At 42.0% G+C, this 27,686-nt stretch overlaps 1 protein-coding gene across 1 annotated transcript in view; it reads left to right on the top strand.

Annotated features, from left to right (window-relative positions):
* The window catches only part of MYO15A (myosin XVA), a 1,716,372-nt gene that overhangs the window by 1,447,673 nt on the left and 241,013 nt on the right, over nucleotides 1-27,686 (top strand). Inside the window, exon 56 of the mRNA XM_086939741.1 lies at nucleotides 22,747-22,820. Within this exon, the coding sequence (XP_086795867.1) occupies nucleotides 22,747-22,820 (74 nt within the window). The remainder of the gene's footprint in view (nucleotides 1-22,746; nucleotides 22,821-27,686) is intronic.

Raw genomic sequence — 27,686 nt, 5'->3', positions numbered from 1 at the left:
TACCTTTACAACGCAGCCATTACAACGCAAATCATTACTACGACTTGCGCTGGATGGCGCTCTTGGTTAAGGAATAGTGTGATTTTCTATTCCAACACCTTCCCTATTGTTACGTGGGCTGGAGTTGGAATAGAAAATCATATTAATCCTCAATCAAGCGCCCTCCAACACAAGTCGTTGTAACGACTTGCGTTGTAAAAACCGCGATGTAAAGTACCGCGATCAAAATTATTGCGTTGTACTGTCATACCTAACAAAACACTCGCTCGAATAGCCACTTACTCACCCAGCCACCCACTCATACAGCAACTCACACGGCCACTCAATCACCCATACAGGCACTCACACACTCACCCATACAGGCACTCTCACACATCCACTTGCTCACCCATACAGCCACTCACACACCCACTCACTCACCAATACACCCATTCACACAGCCGCTCACTCACCCATGCAGCTACTCACACACCCACATACATACTCATACCGCCACTCACACCACCTACAGTCACTCAGACACCCACTCAAACATGGATACACACAGTCAAGCAGCCACTCACATGTTGTATTTTAGAAGTAGTATCACTCTTTTGTAGTACACAAAGTATACTATTTTTACTTTTGTAGTAGCTTAGTATATATGTTTAACACTCTTAAACTTTTAGAAGAGACAGTCACTGCATGATGTCATCAGTGATGCCATTTGAGATGTCACCAGTGATGTCACTGACCATGTCATGAGTGATGTAATATGTGTATTCATAAGCAGTGCATTGCAGGGGCGTAATTTATAGCGAGCTCCGGTAAGTAATACTGCTGAATTTCTGGGGTTTTGTGCATGTGAAATCCGAGCCTAGCTATACCGTCCCTGTAACATTCGATTTTTTTTCAAGTGAATTTCTAAGGTTTCTTTAATTCTATTTCCTAACTGTATCGTCCCTGAACCCTTGGTGTTGTCAGTGAAGATAGGTATATATATATATATATATATATATATATATATATATATATATATATATATATATATATATATATATATATATATTCACTGAAAAAACCATAGGTTTGACACCAGTTATAGTTAGCTGGAAATTTTACTGACATAAAACCATTGAAATTCCCACGTTATAGTTAGTTGGACTCACTATAACTTGCGCGCCTGCAATGCACTGCTGATGACGTCACATATTACATCACTCATGACGTGGTCAGTGACATCACTCATGACATCACTGATGACACCATCCAGTGAATGTGTGTCTTTCTGAAAAATAAATATGTTTTATATATGTATATGTAAAGGTCGATGGAAGAATAAATGTTTAAATAAGTGTCTAAAAGGATGTTTTTTTTTAAAAAAATTGATTGGTTAACTGGCTTATTAAGTGTATCTTAGTGAATACATATATTAGCGAGTAATGTTTAAATATTTAAATATATGTATCAGTGTTTCACTTTGTGTACAAGTGGCTGCATGGGTTGGTGAGTAGCTACATGTGTGTGTATATGGGTTATTAGATGTTTTTTTAGTATCAGTATGAGTGTCTGTGTGGTTTGGTGGGGGTATTACTTAGCACATAGATGCAACAATGACTGACTCACTGTTTGTATGTGTTTTGAAGACAGCATATGTGCAGGACTGTATGGGTGGATGAGTGTGTATATGTGTGTGTTAGTGAGTGAATGACTGTCTCACTAGTGTCTTTATCAGTAACGACATATGTTTTAATCTAGTATATGTGAGTATTGATGTATATAAGTGAGTATATGTGAGAGTGAGAGATTGTAAGAGTTCCTGTTTAAATAAGTATGTGTTTCTATAAGTGATTGTTTAAGAGAGTAAGTATGTGTAAGTTTCCTTATAAGTAAGGTGGTAGTGTGTGTATAGTTGTATATGCAAATAAATGGATGTTCAATAGTTTATTTGCATGTGTGAGTATGTGTGTGAGTAACTTTTGGATGACTGTCGGTGTGTAACAGGATGTATAGGTGTATCACTACATATGATGAGTGAGTATATGTATGAGTGACTATATAGAACTGTTGGTGAATGAGTGGATGTGTATATAGATGGTGGAATTACTGAATTGGTTGTTGTAACTGGTATGGGTATCTAAAATTTTTTGAAAATGTTAGTTTCTATTTTTGAATGTGTGTTTCAAGGGTTACATTACACTGAAAGGAGGTCTGTCACTCTGTCACAAGGATGGTGTCATCAGTGATGTCATGAGTGATGTCACTGACCATGTCGTCATGAGTGATGTAATATGTGACGTCATCAGCAGTGCATTGCAGGCGCGCAAGTTATAGTGAGTCCAACTAACTATAACGTGGGAATTTCAATGGTTTTATGTCTGTAAAATTTCCAGCTAACTATAACTGGTGTCAAACCTATGTTTTTGTTCAGTGAATTTAATAGGTTTTTTAAATGCTAATTCCTAACTATAACTGGTGTGAAACCTATGGTTTTTTCAGTGAATTTCAAAGGTTTTTTAAATGCTAATTCCTAACTATAACTGGTGTGAAACCTATGGTTTTTTCAGTGAATTTCGTAGGTTTTTTAAATGCTAATTCCTAACTATATATAGGGCCTCAAACCTATGTTTTTTTCAGTGAATTTCAAAGGTTTTTTAATAGCAAGTTTCTATAGATATGAAATTTAATATTTTTTATAATGAATCCTATATTGTATATTTATGTAATACTATTTTTTTAATGTATATTGTTCATGTTTTTTTTTGCCCTGGAGTGCTCCCGGTGCGCGTACCGGTGAGCGCACCGGTAAGCGCAGTCATGCGGCGCGCCCCGTTGCGCGTACCGGTGAGTGTCCCGTTAGCTCTATTGTCGCGAACGAAAACATCATTGTGACGTATCGCGTAGCCGCGTCCGCGTGATACGCACGGCGTAAGTGCACCCGGAAGCACTCGAGCCCATACAATCGTGCTACGTAAGCGACCCGGGCGCGCTCCGGGGCGCGTAGCGTAAGCACGTCGGGTCATGTGACCTGAAAATAACACTTTTCATTGGTTCAGGACAGTTCTGGTTTCCAAATGATAAAGCCAGTGTCATGTGACCTGAAAATAACACTTTTCATTGGTTCAGGACAGTTTTGTTTTCCAAAAGATGAAAGCCCCCACCTTTTTTCCTCATTCTCACTTTTTACTTTGACTGAGGCAGACCTGTTTGCAGACCTATTTGTACCTATTTGTACTGAGAAATGGCTACAGTAGCAGCAGCAGCAGGAGCATCTCAACCACCACCACAAGGACCACCACAACACCACAGTGGTGGAGAAGAAGAAGAGGAGGAGGAGGAGGAGGAGGAGGAGGAGGAGAGGCGGTACCTGCCTGAAGATACTACCACCTATAAGCCAAAGGAGCACATTGTCTGGGAGTTTTTTTAAAATCCCAAGGGGCCTCAAGAAAGTTAATGCGCCAAAGGTTACTTGTCTGATCTGTGGCACTGTACTTTTTCCAGTGGGAACCCTGCCAAAAAGTATTCTTTTGGCAACAACACCATGATTCGCCACATGCAACGCCGGCACCCAAACAACTATGCTGCGGCAGAGGTCAGAGAACTGACCAGAAACCCTCCCCAATCTTCACCCAGCACCTCCCAAAGTAAGCAACCCACTCCATCGGGTCCAGAGACAAGTGAGATGGTCCCAAACATCCAAACCCAGTTTGGAGATTTCAAAATTGTTTGCAAATTTTGTGGAAGGACAATTTGCTATGGAGAGCAAAGTATTAAACTGATTAACCACGCCCCTTTTTACACCTCTCTGCAACGCAGCCCCTGTGCATGTTTGAAGAGGGGGAACTAATTCCCCTTGCATACTGGGGGCCCGTGGGGGCCAACTAGCCCACCAGGAGCCTCCAGTATGCGCCAGGGGGCTGCATTGCACAAAGGTATAATGAGTCTATGCCCCTTTTTACACCTCTGCAACGCAGGCTACTGGCGCATTTGCAGAGGGGGGACTAATTCCCCTTGCATACTGGGGGTCCCTGGGTCATATCTGCCCAAACACCGATATTCCGAACGATTGAAAATGACTTTTCTTGAGAAAAATTCGGATTTGGATTATCAAGTCCTATACTTTGGAATTTTTGAAAAACTGACTTTGAGGATGCTATAAATTACTCAAGTATGCCCGAATTGTGTGGGTAAAATTGATACCTAGTCACTTTGAATAAGAATGTACTTATGTCTCGTCTAACATTTGGAAGAAATATCTAGTTATATGACAACAGGATACCGACATAACTTGAAGGAAATAAGAACGCCCTGAAGAAGTTCTGTTGTACAGAACGAAACATTTCGGCTGGCTGTGGTACATAAACTTAATGAAAATAAAAGCATTTGAATATACACCAAGATTCAGCGCTTCAATAAGGACTCTAAGTGATATGATTTGATTGGACTTATTGTGCAAGTGGTGCTGTGCCAATCTTTGGAATAATCTCCACTACTCTCTTCTACTTACTCTCTCCTACTCCACTACTCTCAAATACTCACTCTCTACTACTCATTCTCTACTACTCTACTACTCTCTCTCTACTACTCACTCCCTACTACTCACTATCTACTACTCTTTACTACTCACTCTCTACTACTCTCTCTCTACTACTCACTCTTTACTACTCACTCTCTACTACTCTCTACTACTCACTCTCTACTTCTCACTCTCTACTTCTCTCTACTACTCACTCTCTACTACCCTCTCTCTACTACTCACTCTCTACTACTCACTCTACTACTCACTCTCTACTACTCTCTACTACTCACTCTCTACTACTCTCTCTCTCTGCTAATCACTCTCTACTACTCACTCTCTACTACTCACTCTCTACTACTCTCTCTTTACTACTCTCTACTACTCACTCTCTACTGCTCTCTACTACCCACTCTACTACTTACTCTCTATTACTCTCTACTACTCACTCTCTACTACTATCTACTACTCACTCTACTATTCACTCTACTACTCTATACTACTCACTCTCTACTCTCTATTACCCACTCTCTACTCTCTACCTCTCTATCTCTCTCTACTTCTCTCTCTACTAGTCTCTACCTCTCTACCGCTACCTCTCCAGCTCTCTACCTCTACACCTCTACCTCTCTCTACACGCACACATATACACATATATATGCATATATATGCATATGCATTTATATATATGTATGTGTATGTATGTATATATATATATGCATACATATATAAACATATATAATCTGTATATCTATATAAATACAAATATAAATGCATGCATACATATACATATATGCATACAGATGCATGGTATTTACATGAAAGTTTAAAAAACACTAATAAAAGCAAAGCTAAAAAGCCACCTCATTACAAACAGAATGGCTTTAACTTAAACGAGGGCGAGATCTATTGCATTTTCAATGCTTGTTTACTTTGGTTCCATCAAGAAGGCATTCAGATGTGTCACACGAATATATGATTTTTCAACGATTACAAGTTCCACGCATGGCATTACCACGCGAATTTTACATCGCAAGTGGCTTTACCACGCTGGAATTTACAACGAAGGATTGTACCACGGTAGAAACGTCTTACCTGCACGTCTTTCTCCAGCAGCCCTTACTTCCATCTACCATGGAAACAAGCGTCAAAACACGTCTTCTAAAAGAAAAAAAGGACTGTTTTTTTTACGTACACTGCACGTCTTTGGGGGAGGGTCATTCCTTTTACTTCATTAATACCACAGAGCGTTTTTTTTTATTTATCTAACTCGCTCCTTAATTGTTATTTTTTGGGGGGGGAGACCCCCCCAGCCCCCCCAGCCCCCCTAGCCCCCCTCCCAACCCTCCCCCAGCCCCCCCAGCACGACTGGACGGAATACCACGTCTCCCCCCAACCCACGCTGAACATACTTTCGTGGTCAAGACGGTCGTGGAAGGCACCCACGTTGAAAAAATGTTTGCGTGGTAAGTGTACCGTGGTAAACGTTATGCGTGGGGATGCCTTCGTAGTAAATGATGTTTCCCGTGTCACACATTTGCCATACATTCTGAATATTAGCACTCTAGTTGCTCATTAGATCACTGTAGTAAAGCTACTGCTCACCAGGGAAGTCTGCTGCTGGTATTCAAAGTGCATGTTTCAGTCTGCATGTCAGAATTTTTTCATGAAATTGAAGAGGATTTGAGAAGTCACTCAAAATGTGCCCTAATTTTTCTTTCTGCAGCACTAATAATACTTTCTATGGCATAATATACCCCCTCATTTTGTTCCTTTTTAAATTAAATGTTTTAAGAGTTACCACTTTATTCCCATCACGATGGCTTCAGGTGTGCTATACCTTTGTAATAAGTAGGACTGTTAGCGCTCTAGTTGTTCTTTAGAACACTCTAGGAGGCTGCAGTAGAACACAAAGGAATCAACTGACAGTCTCTGTCCTTGTTGGATGTACATGTTTTACTGAGAATGTCAGACTTCATTCTCACATGACTGAGAAAGATAATGTGAATTTACAGAAAATATGCTTTCAGTTTAGCTTTTAGATCCCCTTCCAAACCACTGTGGGAAAATCACGAGATATTAGTTTTCTTTCAAACATGATTCATGATATCACATCAGAAGGCTTTTTCACATGGTAAAATCACCTTAGAACACACCACAATTCCTAAAATGAACATCCAATTCTAACTGAACCTTGTTTATGTTTTATAGCAACCTCTAATTCCTCCAATTTTGTGTTCTACATATATTTCAACAGTTTCAAAGTTCACGGGGAATAAAAAAGATTATTTTACAATTACATATATCATAAACAAATTTTCAATTATTAAAGTACTAATGCTTAGTGCAAATTGGTCACTGAAAGGGCAAGTGCTTCACAGTATATTATTATATATATTTCATATACTTGTTAAAACACCTTATAAAAAATATATAATTAAATTATCATTATACACTCCAAAATTTCCAAGTGCAAATGCTTCTAACACTATCAATATCCTAAAATATCTAAAACCAATATACAAAAACTCCCCCTTAAGAACTGTTTAATCTGTTTAAAATAATGAAAAGAAACTGTCCATATGAAAAGTTCCATCTTAGAAACAATTTTTTCTTTTATGTACCGCCTCCCCGCCACCACCAATGACATCAGGACCCTGCTCGACAACGGAGAAACAGCTGTCCTCATCCTCCTGGACCTGTCAGCCGCCTTCAACACAGTCTGCCACCACATACTACGAACACGCCTACATGACGCCGGGATCCAAGAGAAGGCCCTGGACTGGACCACATCCTTCCTCTCCGGCAGAACCCAGAGTGTCCGCCTCCCCTCCTTCCGCTCCACTGACACCAAAATCATCTGCGGCGTACCCCAGGGCTCCTCCCTCAGCCTAACGCTGTTCAACATCTACATGGCACCGCTCGCCCACTTCGCCCGACAGCACAACCTTATCATCTCCTACCTGGATGACACCCAGCTGATCATCTCCCTCACCAAAGACCCTCACACCGCCAAAACCAACCTCCACGAAGGAATGAAGGCCGTCGCTGAATGTATGGGGAACAGCCAGCTGAAGCTGAACTCTGACAAAACGGAGGTCCTCATCCTCGGCTCCACCCCCTCAGCCTGGGACGCCTCCTGGTGGCCGTCAACCCTAGGAACAGCCCCGACACCCACCGACCACGCACGCAACCTGGGGATCATCCTTGACTCCACCCTCTCCATGACTAAACAGGTCAATGCTGTCTCCTCATCCAGCTTCAACACCCTCCGAATGCTCCGCAGGATTTTCATGTGGATCCCCACCAAGACGAGGCCCTCGTCACCAGTAGGCTGGACTGCGGAAACGCCCTCTACGCAAGAACATCGACCAAGCTCCTGAGTCGATTGTAACGCATCCAGAATGCCTCGGCACGTCTTATCCTCAACATCCCCCGCCGCAGCCACATCACACCCCACCTGAGAGACCTGCACTGGCTCCCCGTCAACAACAGGATAACCTTCAAACTCCTCATCCACGCACACAAAGACATCCACAAGACCGGCCCAGCTTACCTCAACAGACGACTCAACTTCTACTCCTCCACCCGCCAGCTCTGCTCCGCTAGCCTTGCCCTTGCCCTTGCCACTCTTCCCCGCATCCGAAGAATGACCGCCGCCGGCAGATCCTTCTCCCACCTCGCCGCCAAGACCTGGAAAACTCTCCCTTCCAACCTGCGGAAGACCCAGGACCTCCCGGCCTTCAGAAGACTCCTCAAGACCTGGCTCTTCGATCACTAGCAGCACCCTCCCCCCAGCGCCTTGAGACCCTCGCGGGTATGTAGTGCGCTTTATAAATGGCATGATTGGTCATCTAATCCTTTCATATTCCTCAAATTATTACCATATCAATATATAAAAACAAGACGGTCTCATTTTGTGCAGTTTTACCCTTGAACTTTCTCTTCTCATCAATCTTAGTGTAGACATGTATAAAGGTCCTCATCTACATTCAGTCCATGAGGTTCCTTTCTATTGAACTCCAAAATATTATAGGTTTCCAACTTCCTGAGTTCTTTATCGCTATCTCCTCCTCTCTTTTTACGGGGAATTTCTGCTATACAGCTAGACTGTAGGCTGGAGGGATTGCTTTGATGTTTGATGATACTTCTCAAAGTGTCTTGCGACTGGGTAAGTTCTATCTTTGTTTAAAATTACTCTCTTGTGTTGCAAAATCATTTTGTTCACTGATAGATATATATATATATATATATATATATATATATATATATATATATATATATATATATATATATATATATATATATCTATACTAATATAATAAAGAGAGAGACCAAACCTTTGAGGCGGGTAAGCTCCGGAACCACTGCGCCAACCGGAGCACCGAAAGCAGCATTGGGAAGGTGAGGCAAAGCAGATGGACATAGGCTATACACCGACGCAACATATACTTTGGAGGGGACAAAGCACATTGTGTGACAAAGTAGTCCGCTGGAAGTAGCACCGGCTCAGAGGTGGGTGTGTGCGTACATTTGGAGCGTGTGAATAGCGTTCTATCGCGCTGAGGATGCCGTCGGGTGACGTTTGGAGCGTGTGAATTGCCTGATATTTGTGGTCGAGAGAGGGACATAGGGTGATGGCACAGTAGATACTTGAGGTTATGCGCCTTAATGATGCTGCGTTCCTCCACACACTTCTCCTTCGCTAACAGACAGTATTTTGCAATGCTCGCCCCATTGTACCAATAAAGCTTTAAACCGTTGTTACCTTTGTGTACGCATAGATTCTCAGTCTACTAGCGCCACCTACCGGACAAAAAATAAAGAGCTTCGATATTGCCGAAAAATAAAGAGCTTCCATATTGCAGTCACAGTGCGCCCATCTCAACCTATTTAAAACCGAACTCGGGACATATTTCCATGAGATGAACACTGAACTTTTAACTCAGATTCCCGTTCTGCGCTTTTTCGTCAAAGGGCAAGCAACTCCGGAAATGAATTTCCCATAATTCGCCCGTGACCGCATGTTTTATTTTCGAGGTCCTCCTTAAACACGTACTCCCCCGCCAACTGTGCCTATTACATGCCAGCAAACATATCTGTCATACCCGGACAACGTTGGGACGGGCAGCTAGTGTATATGTGTATATATATATATATATATATATATATATATATATATATATATATATATATATATATATACATATATATATATATATATATATATATATATATATATACATATATATATATATATATATAAATGTTTGTTTGTTCAAAATTGTAAATCTTCGAAAGTTCTTCACCGATTGCTTTGACATTTTGACACAAGGTTGGATTCGAATACGCGCATGTTTTTATATACACAACGTTGGATTTGAATATTCGTGTATCGAATACGCACGTGTTTTTAATCAAAAGCCCGAACAGACACAAAAAAATGTCAATGTTAGTTTGTTCAAAATCTTAAATCATCACCCGACGGCGTCCTCAGCGCGATAGAATGCTATTCACACGCTCCAAATGTACGCACACACCCACCTCTGAGCCGGTGCTACTTCCAGCGGACTACTTTGTCACACAATGTGCTTTGTCCCCCTCCAAAGTATATGTTGCGTCAGTGTATAGCCTATGTCCATCTGCTTTGCCTTACAGATGCTCTCCCTGGTGAGGGGAACTGGGGCTGCGAGCTGCTGAAGAGCTTAGATGATTGCGATTTGAGGCAAATTGATTTTAGCTTTTCTTGCACTATATTTGGAGCGTTTTTATACCCTTTTTAAAACCGCCGCATTTTACCTTTGGGGGCTGTTAGATTAAGGGGAATTGAGAATTCAGGCACTCTGACACGCTTTACACCTTCTCTTCCTCTCCTTTCAGCCCAACCGCTTTTTTATCAACATTACTCGGCGGTGGGCGCCATCTTCAGTGAGGAAGGTGAGGTCAGCGCTCTAGTCGCGCCGTCCTCCCGCCCTCCCATTGTACTTAGGTGAGCCCTTCCCAGCGCTCCGTGCCTTACAGATGCTCTCCCTGGTGAGGGGAACTGGGGCTGCGAGCTGCTGAAGAGCTTAGATGATTGCGATTTGAGGCAAATTGATTTTAGCCTTTCTTGCACTATATTTGGAGCGTTTTTATACCCTTTTTAAAACCGCCGCATTTTACCTTTGGGGGCTGTTAGATTAAGGGGAATTGAGAATTCAGGCATTCTGACACGCTTAACACCTTCTCTTCCTCTCCTTTCAGCCCAACCGCTTTTTTATCAACATTACTCGGCGGTGGGCGCCATCTTGAGTGAGGAAGGTGAGGTCAGCGCTCTAGTGGCGCCGTCCTCCCGCCCTCCCATTGTACTTAGGTGAGCCCTTCCCAGCGCTCCGTGCCTTACAGATGCGCTCCCTGGTGAGGGGAACTGGGGCTGCGAGCTGCTGAAGAGCTTAGATGATTGCGATTTGAGGCAAATTGATTTTAGCCTTTCTTGCACTATATTTGGAGCGTTTTTATACCCTTTTTAAAACCGCCGCATTTTACCTTTGGGGGCTGTTAGATTAAGGGGAATTGAGAATTCAGGCACTCTGACACGCTTTACACCTTCTCTTCCTCTCCTTTCAGCCCAACCGCTTTTTTATCAACATTACTCGGCGGTGGGCGCCATCTTGAGTGAGGAAGGTGAGGTCAGCGCTCTAGTCGCGCCGTCCTCCCACCCTCCCTCCCCCCATAAAATGTGCTATCCATCCAGACGGCGCAGCGGGCTGGCGCAGCGGGCGCGCCGGTTGCGCACCGAAGCCGCGCCTAAGCCAAGCCTGTCTGCGCCCGTCGGCGCCAGGACCGCGCCGGGCGCGGGCCATGCTGCCCTAAACCTCCCAGCTCTCAGGTACGACTCCAACGCACTGCTTTCAATGCGCCCGACAACAACTAGCCATAATTGTAAAGTTCACCTCCCCACCGATCGTCTCTGGGGCCCGTTTTCTTGCCGTTCCTGTAGATGGTCATCCCCGGGACACATTAACTCATTTTCTCCCCCTCCTCCCCCACCCCCTCATAAGCCGGGCACCTTTAATTGCGGACTTTTTAATGCCAGATCTCTAGCATGTCATGGACAAGACATCCATGACCTAATCCTGTCTCACGATCTTGACGCCCTCTTTATCACTGAATCCTGGCTAAACGATGCTTCTAACCCCGACCTGGCAACCGCCCTCCCCCCTGATTTCACCATCTTCAGGCGGGATAGACCCGGCGGTCGGGGAGGTGGGTTGGCTATCATCGTTAAGAAATCCTTCAGGTGCCACACATTCGATCTTGCCTCTCTCAAGGACTGTGAGAGCATTGGCTTTGTGATCCAAATTAACTCCTCCTCCTCCCGTTCAGGAGGACTCGTCTACCGCCCCCCTGGGAACGCCACACCGTTCTTGGACTCCCTGGACGAGACTCTGGGATCACTTATGACCCGCTACCCCACTTTCACCTTCCTTGGTGATTTTAATCTCCATTTGGAATCCTGCACAGACCCCCACACCTCTAATTTCCTACACTCATTTGAGATTTTTGGCCTCTCTCAACGGGTCTCCCGCCCTACTCACCGGGCCGGGCACACGTTGGACGGCATCTGCACAAACTTGGTTCCTCTAGATGTCTCTCCCCCGCTACCTCAAATATGGACAGACCACGATTTTATTCCTTTTTCCATCAAGGCCAAACCCCTATTGTTACCTCACACCAAATGCCCTCCCACCCCCTTCCCTACCAACTGGAAGAAAGTGGCCGAGCGCATTAAGTTGAACCCCCAACTCTCTGTCCCCCCCCCTCCTATCGTCGGAGAGGCATCACAAGACTCTAAAAACTTTCATTTCTGGATTGACAGAGTGGTCTCTGCCAACTCCAACTCTACCAATCAAAAATCAGTCCAATGCAAAAGGAAGCCCAATGCCCCTTGGTATACTCAGGCCCTCACCGAGTGTCACCTAAAGTGCAGGGTCCTTGAAAGAGAATGGAGGAAAACTTATGATCCCACGTCTAGATCCACATACATCCTGCAGAGGAAACAATACCTCTCCAACATAAAAAAAGCCAAAAAGGTATTTTTCACCTCAGCTATAGAGGAAGCCAAACAGAAACAACATACTATTTTTAATATAGTAAAGTCCTTCACCCACCCAAAGGCACTGGCACTTGAAATCCCCCCATCACAAACCCTCTGTGACCAAATAGCAGATTTCTTCATCGAAAAAATCAACAATATCCATAAGGACTTCCCTCCCCCACCAATTCATACACAAGATACCGACACCACCATACCTTCACTGAGTAACTTTACAACAGTTTCCCTGCCTCAAACACAAAAGGCTATTATGACCTGCAGATCGGGAGCCCCCACGGATTCCTGCCCCCGATCATTCTACACCACCTTATTGAGGTCGTTAACCCGTCAATCAATGCCATTGTTAACGAATCCCTCAACTCAGGCATTGTCCCTGCTGAATGGAAGAAGGCCATAGTTAAGCCCCTCATGAAAAAACAAAATAAATCCCCCACTGATTTATCCAACATGCGTCCAATTTCCCTACTCCCTGTACTGGGCAAAATCACCGAGCAGTTAGTCCACGAGGAACTAAAAGTTTTTGTGGAAAATAATCACATCTCGCACCCACAGCAATCTGGCTTCCGCCCGGGCCATTCCACAGAAACCGCACTGATCGAACTATCGGATACCATTAAGTTCTTGCAGGATAAGGGAAGACAGGCTGTCCTCATCCTGCTCGACTTAACCGCGGCCTTCGACACCATCTCACACGCCATTCTCATCAACAGAATGCGTGAGATTGGTGTGTCGGGTACCGCCTTGGCCTGGATAACATCTTTTTTATCCAATCGATCACAGACTGTTTCTTTAGGCCCCTTTCTTTCCGGCGAAAGATCCACCATATCAGGTGTGCCTCAGGGGTCCATACTGAGTCCTCTCCTTTTCAATATATATATGGCCCCCCTCCTCACGCTGATCGAATCCCACGGGATTCTCGTGACTTCCTATGCTGACGACACTCAGCTTGTCGTCACCATAGATAAAATACACCCTGACGCTGCCCTGAGATTTCAAAATTGCCTCTCCCAAGTCTTTTCCTGGCTCAACCTGAACCACCTTAAATGCAACAGCACCAAAACCGAAATAATACCCTTAGGCAAAGGCCTCCTCTTCTCCCCTAAAGACTGGTGGCCTCAAAACTCTGAAGCACCACCGAGTGCGGTCTCCTCAGCCCGCAATCTTGGAGTTTACTTTGACTCGTCCCTCAGCTTTGACGAGCATGTGCGCATTACCGCAGGGTGCTGTTTTAGCTTGATCAGACAGCTAAGGAAATTCTTTGACTTCCTTCCCATCTCAGCCAGGAAATCAGTCGCGGTTGCTCTCATCCTTTCCCGGCTGGATTATTGTAATGGCCTCCTGGCAGGCATAAAGAAATCCTCCCTCAAGAAACTGCAAAGTGTCCAACACGCAGCGGCCAGGCTCGTTCTTAAACTCCCCCGTAGATCCTCGGCCTCCGCAGCCCTTAACACTCTTCATTAGCTGCCCCTCCACAAAAGAATTCTCTTTAAGCTTCTCGTCACGGTCTTCAAATCCACCAGGAACACTGGCCCTTCTTACCTGGCTAAGCGCTTCCTGCGTTACATTCCATCTCGCTGCCTGAGGTCGTCAGGAGCCAATTTAGTTACTGTACCTCGAATAAAACTAAAAACAAAAGGTGGTAAGACCTTCTCATTTCTGGCCTCCAAGGCATGGAATTGTCCCCCCCCCAACCTTAGGCATGCCCCTTCAGAAAGCCTTTTTAGGAAACTTCTGAAGACCTGGATTTTCCCTCAGTCTGATTCATCGGTCCTCGCAGCCATCTGATCCTCGCTTTCCATTGCTGGTTCTCTGTTTGCTCAGCGCCAAGATGCTCCTTCCGGAGCGATAGTCGCGCTATACAAATTCCAATAAATATCAAAATATCAAATATGAAATCTACGAAAGTTCTTCACCGATTGCTTTGAAATTTTGACACAACGTTGGATTCGATTAAGCGCATGTTTATATGTACACAACGTTGGATTCAAATACGCGCGTGTCCTATACGCACGTGTTTTTAATCGAAAGGCCAATCAGACCCTATTGATTTAGTTGCTGCGCAACAACTACAAGGGACGCATAGAGACAATAGTCTACATATATTAAGATGGACAGTTGGTGTCAGGATGGCAGTCCGGGAAGTGGGTGGAGGGAGGGGGGAGGAGTTGGTTCACTTTGCAACATTAAGAAAGGACGCATAGAGACAATAGTCTACATATATTAGGATGGACAGTTGGTGTCAGGATGGCAGACTGGGAAGTGGGTGGAGGGAGGGGGGAGGAGTTGGTTCACTTTGCAACATTAAGAAAGGACGCATAGAGACAATAGTCTACATATATTAGGATGGACAGTTGGTGTCAGGATGGCAGACCGGGAAGTGGGTGGATGGAGGGGGGATGAGTTTGTTCACTTTGCAACATTAGCGCGTGTTTATATATACAAAACGTTGGATTCGAATACGCGTGTGTACAATACGTGCATGTTTTTAATCGAAAAGGCTGAACAGACCCTATCGATTTGCTTGCTACGCAACAACTACAAGGGACGCATACAGACAATAGTCACAAAAACATATTGTATACCCACAAGCATTGTGAAATTAAACATATTAGAAACGTGCGCTTACTCTTTTCTTTTTCTTCCATTTAACCAGACTGAGCCACAGCAACGTGTGGCCGGGTACAGCTAGTATATATATACATTCCTAAGATTCATAAACAGGTCACGCCAGTACCTGGGCGACCCATCATTTCTGCCCCAAAAAGTCTCCTGGAAGCTGTTTCCAAATATGTGGACCATTTCCTTCATGACTCGGTAGAAAGCTTACCATCTATTGTTAAGGATACTGGGCATTTCCTGTCCAAATTGAAAAACATCAAATGGGAAGAGGACTTTGTTTTAATAGCCATGGGTATCTGTACCCTCTATACTAGCATTCATCATGCTGATGGACTAAATGCAATGAAATATTTTTAGACCAGCGTAACATTAACTATAGACAGCACAATGCTATGATTTTAAGAAGGGTACAGCTGTGTTTAGAAAATAATTTCTTTCTCTTTAACAAAGAAATTTATCAACAGCAGAGGAGCGTCGTTATGGGGGCATGTTTCTCCCCAACCTATGCATGTTTACATGTTGGGTGGTGAGAGGAACATGTCCTCAGGGGGACACACAAACTGTTGTTTGACTCTAGTGTAGTCCAATTTTGGAGGTGCATTGATGACATCTGCATGATATGGAGAGGTACAGAAGAGTCAGCCAGGAATTTTGTGAGTGTCATCAATAACAATGAACTTAATTTGCAATTCACGGCGGATATAATGTTCAATTCCTAGATGTTGAGATCTATGTAAGCAATAATGAAATTCAAACTAACTTACATAGAAATAAAACTGCAGGGAATGCAGTCCTGCATTCTACCAGTGTGCACCCCGTTCATTTGATTAAAAGCATACCCTACGGGGAATTCCTGAGAATGCAAAGAATTTGAAGTTCTGAAATTGACCTAGAGATATGCCAGACTGAAGCCCATAAAAGATTCCTTGCACAAGGGTACTGTCCTACGGTATTAAAGCTAGCTAGAAGTAAAGCCAACAGTCACACTAGAGATGAGTGTTTGAACGTCGCCACAAAATCAAAAAAGAAAGGTGTGATAATGGACAGTTCAGATTCCAGTACCAATCAAGAACAGGTGAGACTTATTACTACTTTCAGTACAGAAGAAAGGAAGGTTAGGGGGATCATAAAAAGCATTGGCCTTTATTAAAAACAGATATCACTCTAGCCCAGCTACTACCTGAAGAACCATCAATCACCTTTAGAAGGGCCCCCTCGATGAGGGACGCCCTAGTGAAATCCAGTCCGGAGGTGGTTAGCTCTAAGAATTGGTTATCCAACAAGACAGGGTTCCTCAAGTGCATCTCTTGCAGAGCCTGTAAGTTTGGTGTCAACACCAATGAATTTTGGAGTGCGTTTGATCCAAGCCCTATCAGAAATCAAGGTCTATATACGTGCAGCACAGATTATGCAGTGTACGTATTAGAATGTACATGTAAATTGAAATATATTTGTAGCACCAAATTGCAAGCTTTCAACCGCATTTTGCAGCATTTAAGGGCAACTGTTAACTCTGATGATAGTTATCCTGTGACCCGTCACTTCAAATTGGTACATAACAAAAATTTGAAGGACTTGAGCTATTTTATGATTGATTCAGTGCCCAAGAGTGTGAGGGGTGGCAACAGGGAAAAACTCCTAAAACAATTAGGAACCAAGTACATTCTGTTATTAGACACTAGGATCCCTAAGGGGTTGAACACAGGGGAAGATCTTCTTAATTTCCTTTAAACAGAAGTAGGAAACTAAATTAACCCCCCTGTTTATAGATGTATCAAGCAATGTATGAGTTCAATCAGTAGTCTACATAATGATAGAAATATTTCTCTGTAATGACTGGGATTAGATAATAGCTTTTCAGCTATCCTGCCACCATTATTAATTTCCCCACGTGACATTTTGAGTATCTGTAAAAACTGCCCTCAATCTGGTATGCAAAGTAATTATGCTATAAAACAGCAAGAGGTTATTTCAGAGCTGTATCGTGAATAATATTAATTATATATATTTTTTGTAGTGACCACCCATGAAATTCAAAAAGAATAGTGGTTTAAAGTTTTTATGCACTTGCACTTAAATGTTGGGGTTGAATTATGACTCAAGCATATTTTGTCTAATATCGCAAAGCTTCCGGTATTCTATGCTTCATTGACTATTTTATCCTGGAATTTTTTATATGAAATTGTAATATCAAGTACTCTGTGATATTTTGCACTTTGCACCATTTTGCACATTAGGGTATGTTTTTTTTGCACAAGCACTTTATGATACTGTTCCAATTACAAGGCGGTTTTGAATGTATTCATGAGAGCTTAGGATCTGGTATATGATATATTGACAAAGCATAGGGCCATTTGGCCAACATGTTAATAGGAAGTATTTGGTTGATCCTGTATTTAAACAGTTTTAACTACTCCTATTTATTCTGATGCTTTGTAAATCGTATATATTTATATTTTTTATATTTTTTTACAGTTTTTATGTACTGTATGTATATTTATAAGATTTTAATTATTTATATACAAGTTACAGAGTTTTGAATGATCCTTTATAATGTACTGACATCGGAAGTATTTTGTTTAGCTCTACATTACACGCCGTGTAATCTGTTCAGCCAGAAAGTCACTATTTAAGCACTAACTTGTATCCGGGGGGTCATGTGATCAAGGCAGCAGTGAAGCAGCCGAAACGCGTCATGCTGACTGTAGGAGAAATAAAGCACTGGAAATGTAATCATCGCGCTTCTATGGTCTGTACCTGATTTGTCTACGGGATATACTCTGTGGCTCAGGACGATTGGTGATATATATATATACTTAAAAAACCATAGGTTTCAGGCCGTATATAGTTAGGAATTAGCATTTAAAAAAACATTGAAATCGCTCCTATATAGTTAGTTGTACTAACTATATTTCGCGCACCCGCAATCCACTGGTGATGATGTCACATATTACATCATTCATGACGTGGTCAGTGACATCACTGATGACATCACTGATGACATCTCAAATGACATCACTGATGACATCTCATTTGACATCACTGATGACATCATCCAGTGACTGAGTGTTTCTGTAAAGTTTAAATATGTTTTACATATTGAAGAATGAGTGGATGTATAAGTGTCTAGATGAAGGATTTAGTAGGTGCGTGACTGACTGCATGAGTGAGTGATTAAATGTGTCTTACTAAATGCATGGGTTAGTGACTAAACTGTCTGATTGTGTGCATCAGTATGTCTGTTGTTGTGTAAGCTGCTGCATGTGTTGAACAGTAGCTATATGAGTGGCTATATGGGTTATTGATTGGTTGCCCAAGTATTTGAATGGGAAACTGAGTGTGTGTGTGGGTGGCTGGGAGGTGTGTGACTCTGTGCATAGATGTCTCAGCAGTTGATTCACTAGGTGTATGAGTTCAAGAGTGCATGTGGAAACAGCTATATGGGCGGTTGCCTGTGTGCATAGGTGTGTTGGTGAGTGAATGGATATCTCAGTGCTACATGTCCAAGTAAGTACATATGTAAAACACAGTGCATGTGAGAGTTGGCATATATAAATGACTGTACATGAGAGCCAGTGAATGTGCGAGTGGCTTTATGGATCATTGTGTACTTGTATCAGTGATTGTATAAGACAGTAAGTATGTGTTAGTATATGTTTGAATAAGTAAGGTTTTGTGTGTATAACTGTATAGTTGAGGAAATGGAAGTGTGATTGATTCTTTGCATGACTGACTAGGTGTGTGAGTAACTCCATTGAAGAGTGGCAGTGTGTGAGTGTCTGTATAGGTGTATGAGTGCATATGATAGTGTTGTATTGATGAGTGTCTGTATGTATGAGTGATTCTATGGGTGAATGAGTGAATGTGTGTGTAGACCTAGGAATCAGTGAGTGCGTATGTAGTAACTGGTATTGGTGTGTCAATGGTTTCAAGAATGGTAGTCTGTATTTAACACTGGGTGTATCAAAGGTTATATTAGAGTGTGAGGAGGTGCATCGTATTATCACATGAATTATATCATCAGTGATATGATCAGTGATGTCAAATGAGATGTCATCAGTGATGTCATCAGTGATGTCATCTGTGATATCACTGACCATGTCATGAATGATGTAATATGTGACCTCATCAGCAGTGGATTGCGGGTGCGCGAAATATAGTTAGTACAACTAACTATATAGGAGCAATTTCAATGGTTTTTTAAATGCTAATTCCTAACTATATAAGGCCTGAAACCTATGGTTTTTTAAGTGAATTTGCAAGGTTTTTAAAATGCTAATTCCTAACTATATAAGGCCTGAAACCTATGGTTTTTTAAGTGAATTTGCAAGGTTTTTTAAATGCTAATTCCTAACTATATAAGGCCTGAAACCTATGGTTTTTTAAAGTGAATTTGGAAGGTTTTTTAAATGCTAATTCCTAACTATATAAGGCTTGAAACCTATGGTTTTTTCAGTGAATTTGCAAGGTTTTTTAAATGCTAATTCCTAACTATATCAGGCGTGAAACCTATTTTTTTTTTCAATAAATTTCAAAGGTTTTGTAAATGCTAATTCTATTAGTGGATAATGTTTATATATGTTATCCGTCTGGGACCACCTGAGCAGTCATCTTGTTTCTCAGGAGAAGTGAGGCACAAGACAGCACAAAACAAGAGTCTCTACCCTGCCCCCTTTTCGTGTTTTCCACTCTTGTTTTGGGCTCTTTTGTGCCTCAGTTCGTCTGAAAAACAAGATGGTGGCCAACACTTCCTGGTTTGGACAGTTTGGAATGTTGACAGTCGACTGCCAGCCAATCAGAAACTTGCTCGCGCACCTAAGGGTTCGCGCATGTACGCGTACGGTACGCGTACCGTACGCGTACAGTGCGCGTACGGTGAGCGGATATAGATATATAATTTCGTCAAATTTAATTTTCTCAACAACTACAGGAGGGATTTTCACCAAATATAGAAAAGGCACTACTGCATACCTGTCCCTACCATTTTGCCAAATTTGGTGTAATTCCGTTCAGCCGTTCGGGCTGTAGCCGTGTCTAAAGGTCCCATAGAAAATGCCATTTGAAAAATTTCAAATTCAATTTTCTCAAGAACTACTGGAGGGATTTTCACCAAACATAGCAAAGGCACATCTGCATACCAGGCCATACAATTTTGCCAAGTTTTGTGTAATTCCATTCAGCCGTTCGGGCTGTATCCGTGTCTAAAGTTCCCTATGGAAATTAACATGGGGAAAACACCTTTTGGGACCCCCTTTTCGGCCCGCGCTTGACGAATCCCCCCGAAACTTTCAGGGAAGGAGCGGAGCGGAGCTGGCCAAAATTCTGGAAAATTACTCACAGATTCCTCAATCGGCGCCAAAGTTATTCCCAATAGAATGTTGAGCGCATATAGATATATAATTTGCTCAAATTCAATTTTCTCAACAACTACTGGAGGGATTTTCACCAAATATAGAAAAGGCACTACTGCATACCTGTCCCTACCATTTTGCCAAGTTTGGTGTAATTCCGTTCAGCCGTTCGGGCTGTAGCCGTGTCTAAAGGTCCCATAGAAAATGCTGTTTGAAAAATTTCAAATTCAATTTTCTCAAGAACTACTGGAGGGATTTTCACCAAACATAGCAAAGGCACATCTGTATACCAGGCCCTACCATTTTGCCAGGTTTGGTGTAATTCCATTCAGTCGTTCGGGCTGTAGCCGTGTCTAAAGGTCCCTATGGAAATTAACATGGGGAAAACACATTTTGGGACCCCCCTTTTTACTCGGCCCCCACTTGACGAATCCCCCCAAAACTTTCAGGGAAGGAGAGGAGTGGAGCGAAGCAATTTTAAGGAAAATTACACGCAGATTCCTCAATCGGTGCCAAAGTTATTCCCAATAGAATGTTGGGGATTTCCTATGGTAACTAGGTCCTAACTATATATACCTACTGGCGACCGCCAGTAGGTAATATATATATATATATAACATTGGTTCACAAACCTGCATTCTTCAAGTCATTACTAGAGGTACCTCTTGAGTCAGATGTAAAAGAATGGAAATCCTTTCTTGTGGCCGCAATTCCTCAAGTTGTTATTAGCGGTCCCTCTCGAGGCACATGCAAAAGCACTGAAATTTGTTTGTGACGCTGCAGTTCCACAAATTGATGCTAGAGGTGGAGATCTCAAAATTTAGCGGCCATGTGCTCTCTCGGGCGATCGAGTACTTTAATCTGTCACCCTGATAGAGTAAATAGTCACCACCAAACTCTAAATCAGGCCCATAGTCTTTAAGTAAAGTGATGGCTCTCCCAGCAGGTTGGCCAGCTCCAGGTAGGAGTGCCTATACCATGAGCACAGTAAGTGTGAATCTCTACCACCTGGCTGTTATCAGCCTTCCTTGATGGGCCACTCAAGGGGTAGATGAAAGGGCCAGGTTCTGCCCAAACACTTCTCTCCCTCTTACAACGAAATCTGCTGACACGCCATTACCGACCATTAAGCAAATGGCAGTGACTGGGTAGGAATAAACAGCAATCCCTGCTAAAACGATAACAGAAGAATTTCAAAATGCAGCCCTGTCTCCTTCCCTTCACAATTCAATGTGTAGGACTACACCCCACAGATAAGAATATTGGGGAATTGTGGAAAAACACTTTCACTGCCCAGACAGTCAGTATCACAACCTTCATTGCGTGCCTTAACAAATCAGGGGTAATCCAAAATGGAACCTGCTAACTTCTGCACTCAACCATTCACAAACGACATGGAGTCCTGCTACCATTAACCATGAATACAAATGTTTTTGACTGCAGACAGAGTTGTAAGCACAGGGTCAGGACGTGACATGTAGGCAGAACTTTACGTGAGTAGGCCTGTAGGCATGATACTCTCACCTGATATCGGATAAAAAGACTGTCCAGTACCATGTATGCTGCCACCACCACTCACAGTACATGTCCCAATTGGCACAGATGGTAGTCTTGCATTCACTTGAGAGCACGTTTTGGTACACCTGTGTCTGACCTCAGAGCTAAAGGTGAATTTTGGGTGTATGTCTCAGCACACATGCATGATTTTCTGTATGATGGGGACAAAGGATAAGCAGATATCAGTTTTGCATGGAGTCAGGTTAGTCAGGGCAGAGTGGCATGACAGTTTGCCATGAGGGAACATTCTCGGCCTAACACCTAAATCACTTAAGGTGTTTGTAAGGAGCCTCCAGACTCTGTGGATGCTAGAAATGACCAGTTCCTAGAAGTGTTACTCCTGCCTAATTGCCAATCATTAGTTCAGTCTCCAGGTCTTAAATTATGGTTTCTATTATTACCTCCTATGTGATGAGGAGTGCAAATGATAGTTCCTTTATCTAGTGGTGGTGGTATTTTGGTGTAGTTTTAATGATAGTACAATTTAAGGAAGCTGCATAGAGAGAAGAGTGGCTTATATGGGGCCCAATCTGTTCTTGTATCACATATGTATTAATGATTCACCTGCCATCATTGCTGTGAATGCTTGAATTGGACTTTCAATGAATACGTGGAACTCTCTTTTTCAGCTATCATGAGATTCATGGGAGATCAACCGCTGAAAGGTCAGACTGAGCTTGATGCTGTGTGCTTCATGTTGAAGGTAAGTAGCGAATTACATTGATCAATTAAGCAACTTTTTGTGTCTAAGCTATGTATTTCCAACCCATTTTTACCTGCTTTGTGGCTCAGTGGCAGTGATGCTCCTTAAATATTTAACTACGCAGATGTGAGTATCTGAAAGGCACAGCAAGGTCCTTTTCATTTCAGAAATTAAGGGTAAAAGAGGAAGAATTGCCTGGCGCAATATGTTCTGCACACCAGTTATCCTACAGATTAAATATTTTCAAAATTACTTATTAGTTTGAAGATACTTGTCTATCATTAGATAATCAGTTTACTGGCGAAATATTTACATAGATGTTGGTTTATTTGGAAGTGCTTATTTATTTCTAAATATACAAATCAGTCCACATAGTTTTGTGAATCTTATTATTGTGGTAGAAGTAAAGATTGTTCCACAGAAAAGTTGATAATATTAATCTGTAAAGTCTTCAGCCCATGTACATTCAAAGCACCTTCTAAATCACAGTCCACATTGGTCAGGTTTTCTTCTGAATAACCTTTAAATACAGCAAACCATTAATTTATTTTTCTTCTACCAGCCCAACTTATCAATCGTTAAACAGCTGAAACATGTCTCATGGGTTATTCTGCTATTTCAAGGTTTCATATTCATTTCACCACATTTAATTTTCACTGTCATTATCGCAGTGTCTCAATTTTTGCATACAGGTAAAATCTGGGATAGTGGTACATGAATGGATGCCACTTCTTGTATTAATACTGTAATATTTGCCTGAGCGGTGTCAAAAACACAACCCTTGTTGTTGTTGTGAAGTGCTCATAGATAAACACATTTAATTGTATGTAACCACTTCAGAATTGCACATGAGACTTTTCTGTTTGTGTAACCCTGACACTCCAATCATGTTATAGATTTTTCAACATTTGTAAGTCATTTTTTAGTTTTCTAAATTTCTATTTTGCCAATTGTGATGCAACATGAGTATAATCTGTGGAAATATATGTGATATTGTATAAATTAATAACATTAATATTCAGCATTATAACTCCACCTTGGGTCTTTCCGGACCAGCCTTTATTTAAAGTACTGTGAAGTTTTTCATGAGGCAGGCAGAACTATGTAAACCCAGAAGTCATTATGTCCACCTCTTGTTATTATGAACAGTGGTAGTCCCAATGGGTGATATGGCAGCAATATTCAGTGTTATCTACCTGTTGATTATTCTGCCATCTCATCTAGGTGATGAACTACCTATTTTAACCTCAGATCGAACCCATGAATGTTATGTGTCTGAATGTGTACTTAATGGATTGGAATATCTAGTGCTTTGGATAGATAGTCTACGAACGTGTTGAAAGAGAGTATTGCAGTGCTCTTATTCGGCATTGCAAACATTTACAGGATTCACTAAGGGTGTAAATTGGACCAAGGTCATGGTTATTTTTAGATGTGATACAAGCATAACTGGTTACTGGACATTCTTTGTGTACAACATTTAGAAGCTTACTGCGCACCTGAAGAGAGAATGACCTTTCGCAATGTACGTCAGCTCCTAGTTTGCGGCCAAGGTTGTTATCCCTGCCAATAGAGTGGATTCATGCTCAGGCAGACAGCAATACAGAGTAAGATTTGGGGTTTTAAGAGGTGACTACAGGTTTTGCCAGGCCTTGCCTTTTTCCACCCAATTGCTTAATACATTTCTGAAAGCAATCAGGAGCATACCACACAGCACACTGGGCTTCACATTGTATTCTTACATGAATGTTATGCAAGGCTCTCTCTCCATAACCCTTTGTAACCCTTCTGTTCTTCAATGCTGACACATCTTCAGTATCGAATGGGAAATAGCAGCCTTAAATTAAATGTGTCAGATTATTAAGCTAATTTTGCCATATATCCCTACCTTTAATAGTGTGGTAGTGAATAGTGCAACTTTACTATTTTTTATATTTAAGAACTTTTTAAAAATGTTTTGTTGGCTTTTATTAAACCTTGAGCAGACATATATCTCAGTGGACACCTGGTCATCACCCTTGGGGTACATCTCGTATATACATTTCACACTTTTTATTATGTAGGCAAGGATCATCGATCACGCTCATCCATTCTTTACAGTCATTTATGCACCCCTACAAATTCCTATCTTTAATTGCCTTTAGATAGCCTATGCTGTCATATACACTTTTTCGGCTCCCATGCACCACTGGATTCTTGGCACCTCTGCTCTTTTGGTCTTTTGTGGGAAAGAATTGTCTTGTAATGTCCCTTTCTTGCAACTATTAATCCCAAAATGCTGTGTTTTTTCATCTAAAAAATTACACCACTGGGGTACCCAGAATTAAGAATTGAGGTGTGAAAAGGATTTCAAATTCCCCTATAGCTCCCACTTCTCCCAATATATTGTTCCATTATTCTTGGAGATGCTTCATACCTAGATTGTATACAGACAAGTTCTTTCATCCCTACCGCACTTCCTACTGTTAGGCATCTGGGCCAGCCCCATCATGCAGAATCTACTTCTATCATAATTAGCTCAATGCATGAGCTTGAACTCGGTTGAACGCAAGCTCGCCTTGATACTTACCGTTCTAAGCTGCATCAAGGCAGTTTTCCAGTCAGGATCTTCCATTGCATTGTGATATCTGTCCCATTTTTGTCAGAGAGCTGTCAAACTGTCTGCATTTTGTTGATTAGGGTTTTATACATGGATGATACTTCCCCTTTCCAACTTCCCCCAGCCCAATCTGGTTTTATAGCGGGTGTAATTAGGGAACTCAGACCAAACACATACCTCAGCTCGCAGGGGGTGTCTGATCTACATGTATTCATAAACCTGCGTGTGTGATATGCCGTACTCCTTCCATAGTTTTTTAATATTGCCCTACTTCACCATTTCCTGGGCGATTCCAATCACCATGCAGATCCATCTATCTTACTCGCTTCTTTTAGCATGTTCCTTTCCCATACTGGTATTTCCATTGTGACTTTGCCTTTCCATCCCAGATAAGTTGTCACTTTGTCCCAGGCCATCAAGGCCATTTGTGTAGATTGGAAGTTTCCTTTTCCCTTGCCCTCCTTAAATATGGTGTGCTTAGTTTGTATTGATGTCATTGTTCTGGTAGGGTTCACTGCATACAAGAGGATGTACTCTTCATACTGTGAAAATGTCTCTCCTGACACATCTGCTCCTGTGGCAAATCATTTTCACACAACCTAACCCAACATGCTAGGGGCTCAATGCACAAGGCAAAAGGTAATAGGGAGTGTGGCATCCCTGTCTTATCCACCTTTCCAGCAGGTGCTGCTCCATTTACCCTAACCATCACTGTTGGATCCTGATATAGGAGCGTGCTTCATCAACAGAAGCTCGGGCTGAACCGTAATTGCCTTACTACCTAAAAAAGATATGACCACTGTATGGATTCAAATGCCTTTTCTGCCTCTAATGAGAGAGTATGGCAAGAGGTTCCTTTAAGTTCTTAATTGTATCCATTTAATTATGCAGGCTAAATGTAAAAATCTTAAGCAGGATGGTGTCTCCTTGAGCTCACTTTGGAGAGCAGAGTAGAAAGTAAAAATAGTTAAAGTCTAATCAGATACTAGGATGGATCAGCGTCACTTGTTGTTCTTCAGTAACTTCCCCTCCTTGTAGCAGTTTTGTAATAAAGGCCAGCTCAGATTTTGTATGTTTCCTGAGGCAGAGATTCTGGGGGTATATCTTCAAATTGGGGCTAAAATTTATCCCAGGCCTTGGTCTTTGTACTACTATGTACCTTCCAACAAACGTTAGTTTCAATACTGGATATTTAAGTAGATTTGAAGAGGCAGATCGAAGAACTCTATATCTCACACTAATAGAGAGACAGACATATATTTGTCATACACCCAGCAACACAAGACCAGAGAACCACACTAAAGTGCCTTTTCCTGTGTTCATATGACTTATATTCCGAGAAGAATAATGGAATAGCCACTTTAGTGTGTTTCTTAGATTGAAGAACTCTGTCTGGCATGTAGTGGAGTGCCAGTTTTAGGAGACGGCCTAGACCTGGCTTATGTGTTTTGTAACTTATTTCTTGATTCTACTGGGTGCCAGTTGAGTGGCTTCTAGGCATGCTCCAATTGTTTGGTTTCTATGCATGCTTCAAATGGTCCGGTTTTCAGAGCATATGATATAGTGTATCTACCCAAATCTGCTTTATTTCTTTGCAATTTGCCAATAGGCTTTTTTCATTGACTGGTTTAGATGAGGTTGCAGTAATCAACCATTATCGAGGCTCTGATTATCTCCGCTGTGTTTTGTGTGAACCAGTAGGAGGATTTTTCTGAAGTGTACAAAGCTGAAAATTGACACTCATATCAATGCATTGAACTGTTGAGCTAAGATGAGATCTGCATATTACCTTTCTGGTATGTGATCTAGAGTGATTTCTGTCTTATTGCTTTGATTTCTGTAGAGTCTTACTGAACGCTGAGATGTAAATTTTTAATAAATTTTTAGAATTTTTTTATTCTTTGATCCAAAGGTAGACACGTTGAAAGCATATAGAAATATTTTATTGACTGCCCACTTCATTTTCCTTGCAGAAACGAATAAGGGTGTCACCTTCATACATTTGAAAAGGTGCTCTGTAGTTTCCCATTACTCTGGTTAGTGAGTGCATGTACATATTAATGGCAAATTGTAGCTCTTGTATCATTGATTTCTTGTGTACGAAATTATCCCCATGCCAACAGAGCATATTGCAGTCTACAGGCTATTCTGCAGTATGTAGTAAAAGATCTGTTTTTCTGCATCCTATTGTCATATACTCATTGCCAACATTGAACCAGGGAGTCTACATTAGGCATGTTGGCAACAGCATTTGAATAGTATGCTGC

This window comes from Lissotriton vulgaris, chromosome 10, assembly GCF_964263255.1.
Source record: "Lissotriton vulgaris chromosome 10, aLisVul1.2, whole genome shotgun sequence".
Lineage (NCBI taxonomy): Eukaryota > Metazoa > Chordata > Amphibia > Caudata > Salamandridae > Lissotriton > Lissotriton vulgaris.
The sequence above is the reverse complement of the archived record's forward strand: the minus strand, read 5'-3'. Positions and strand labels throughout refer to the sequence as shown.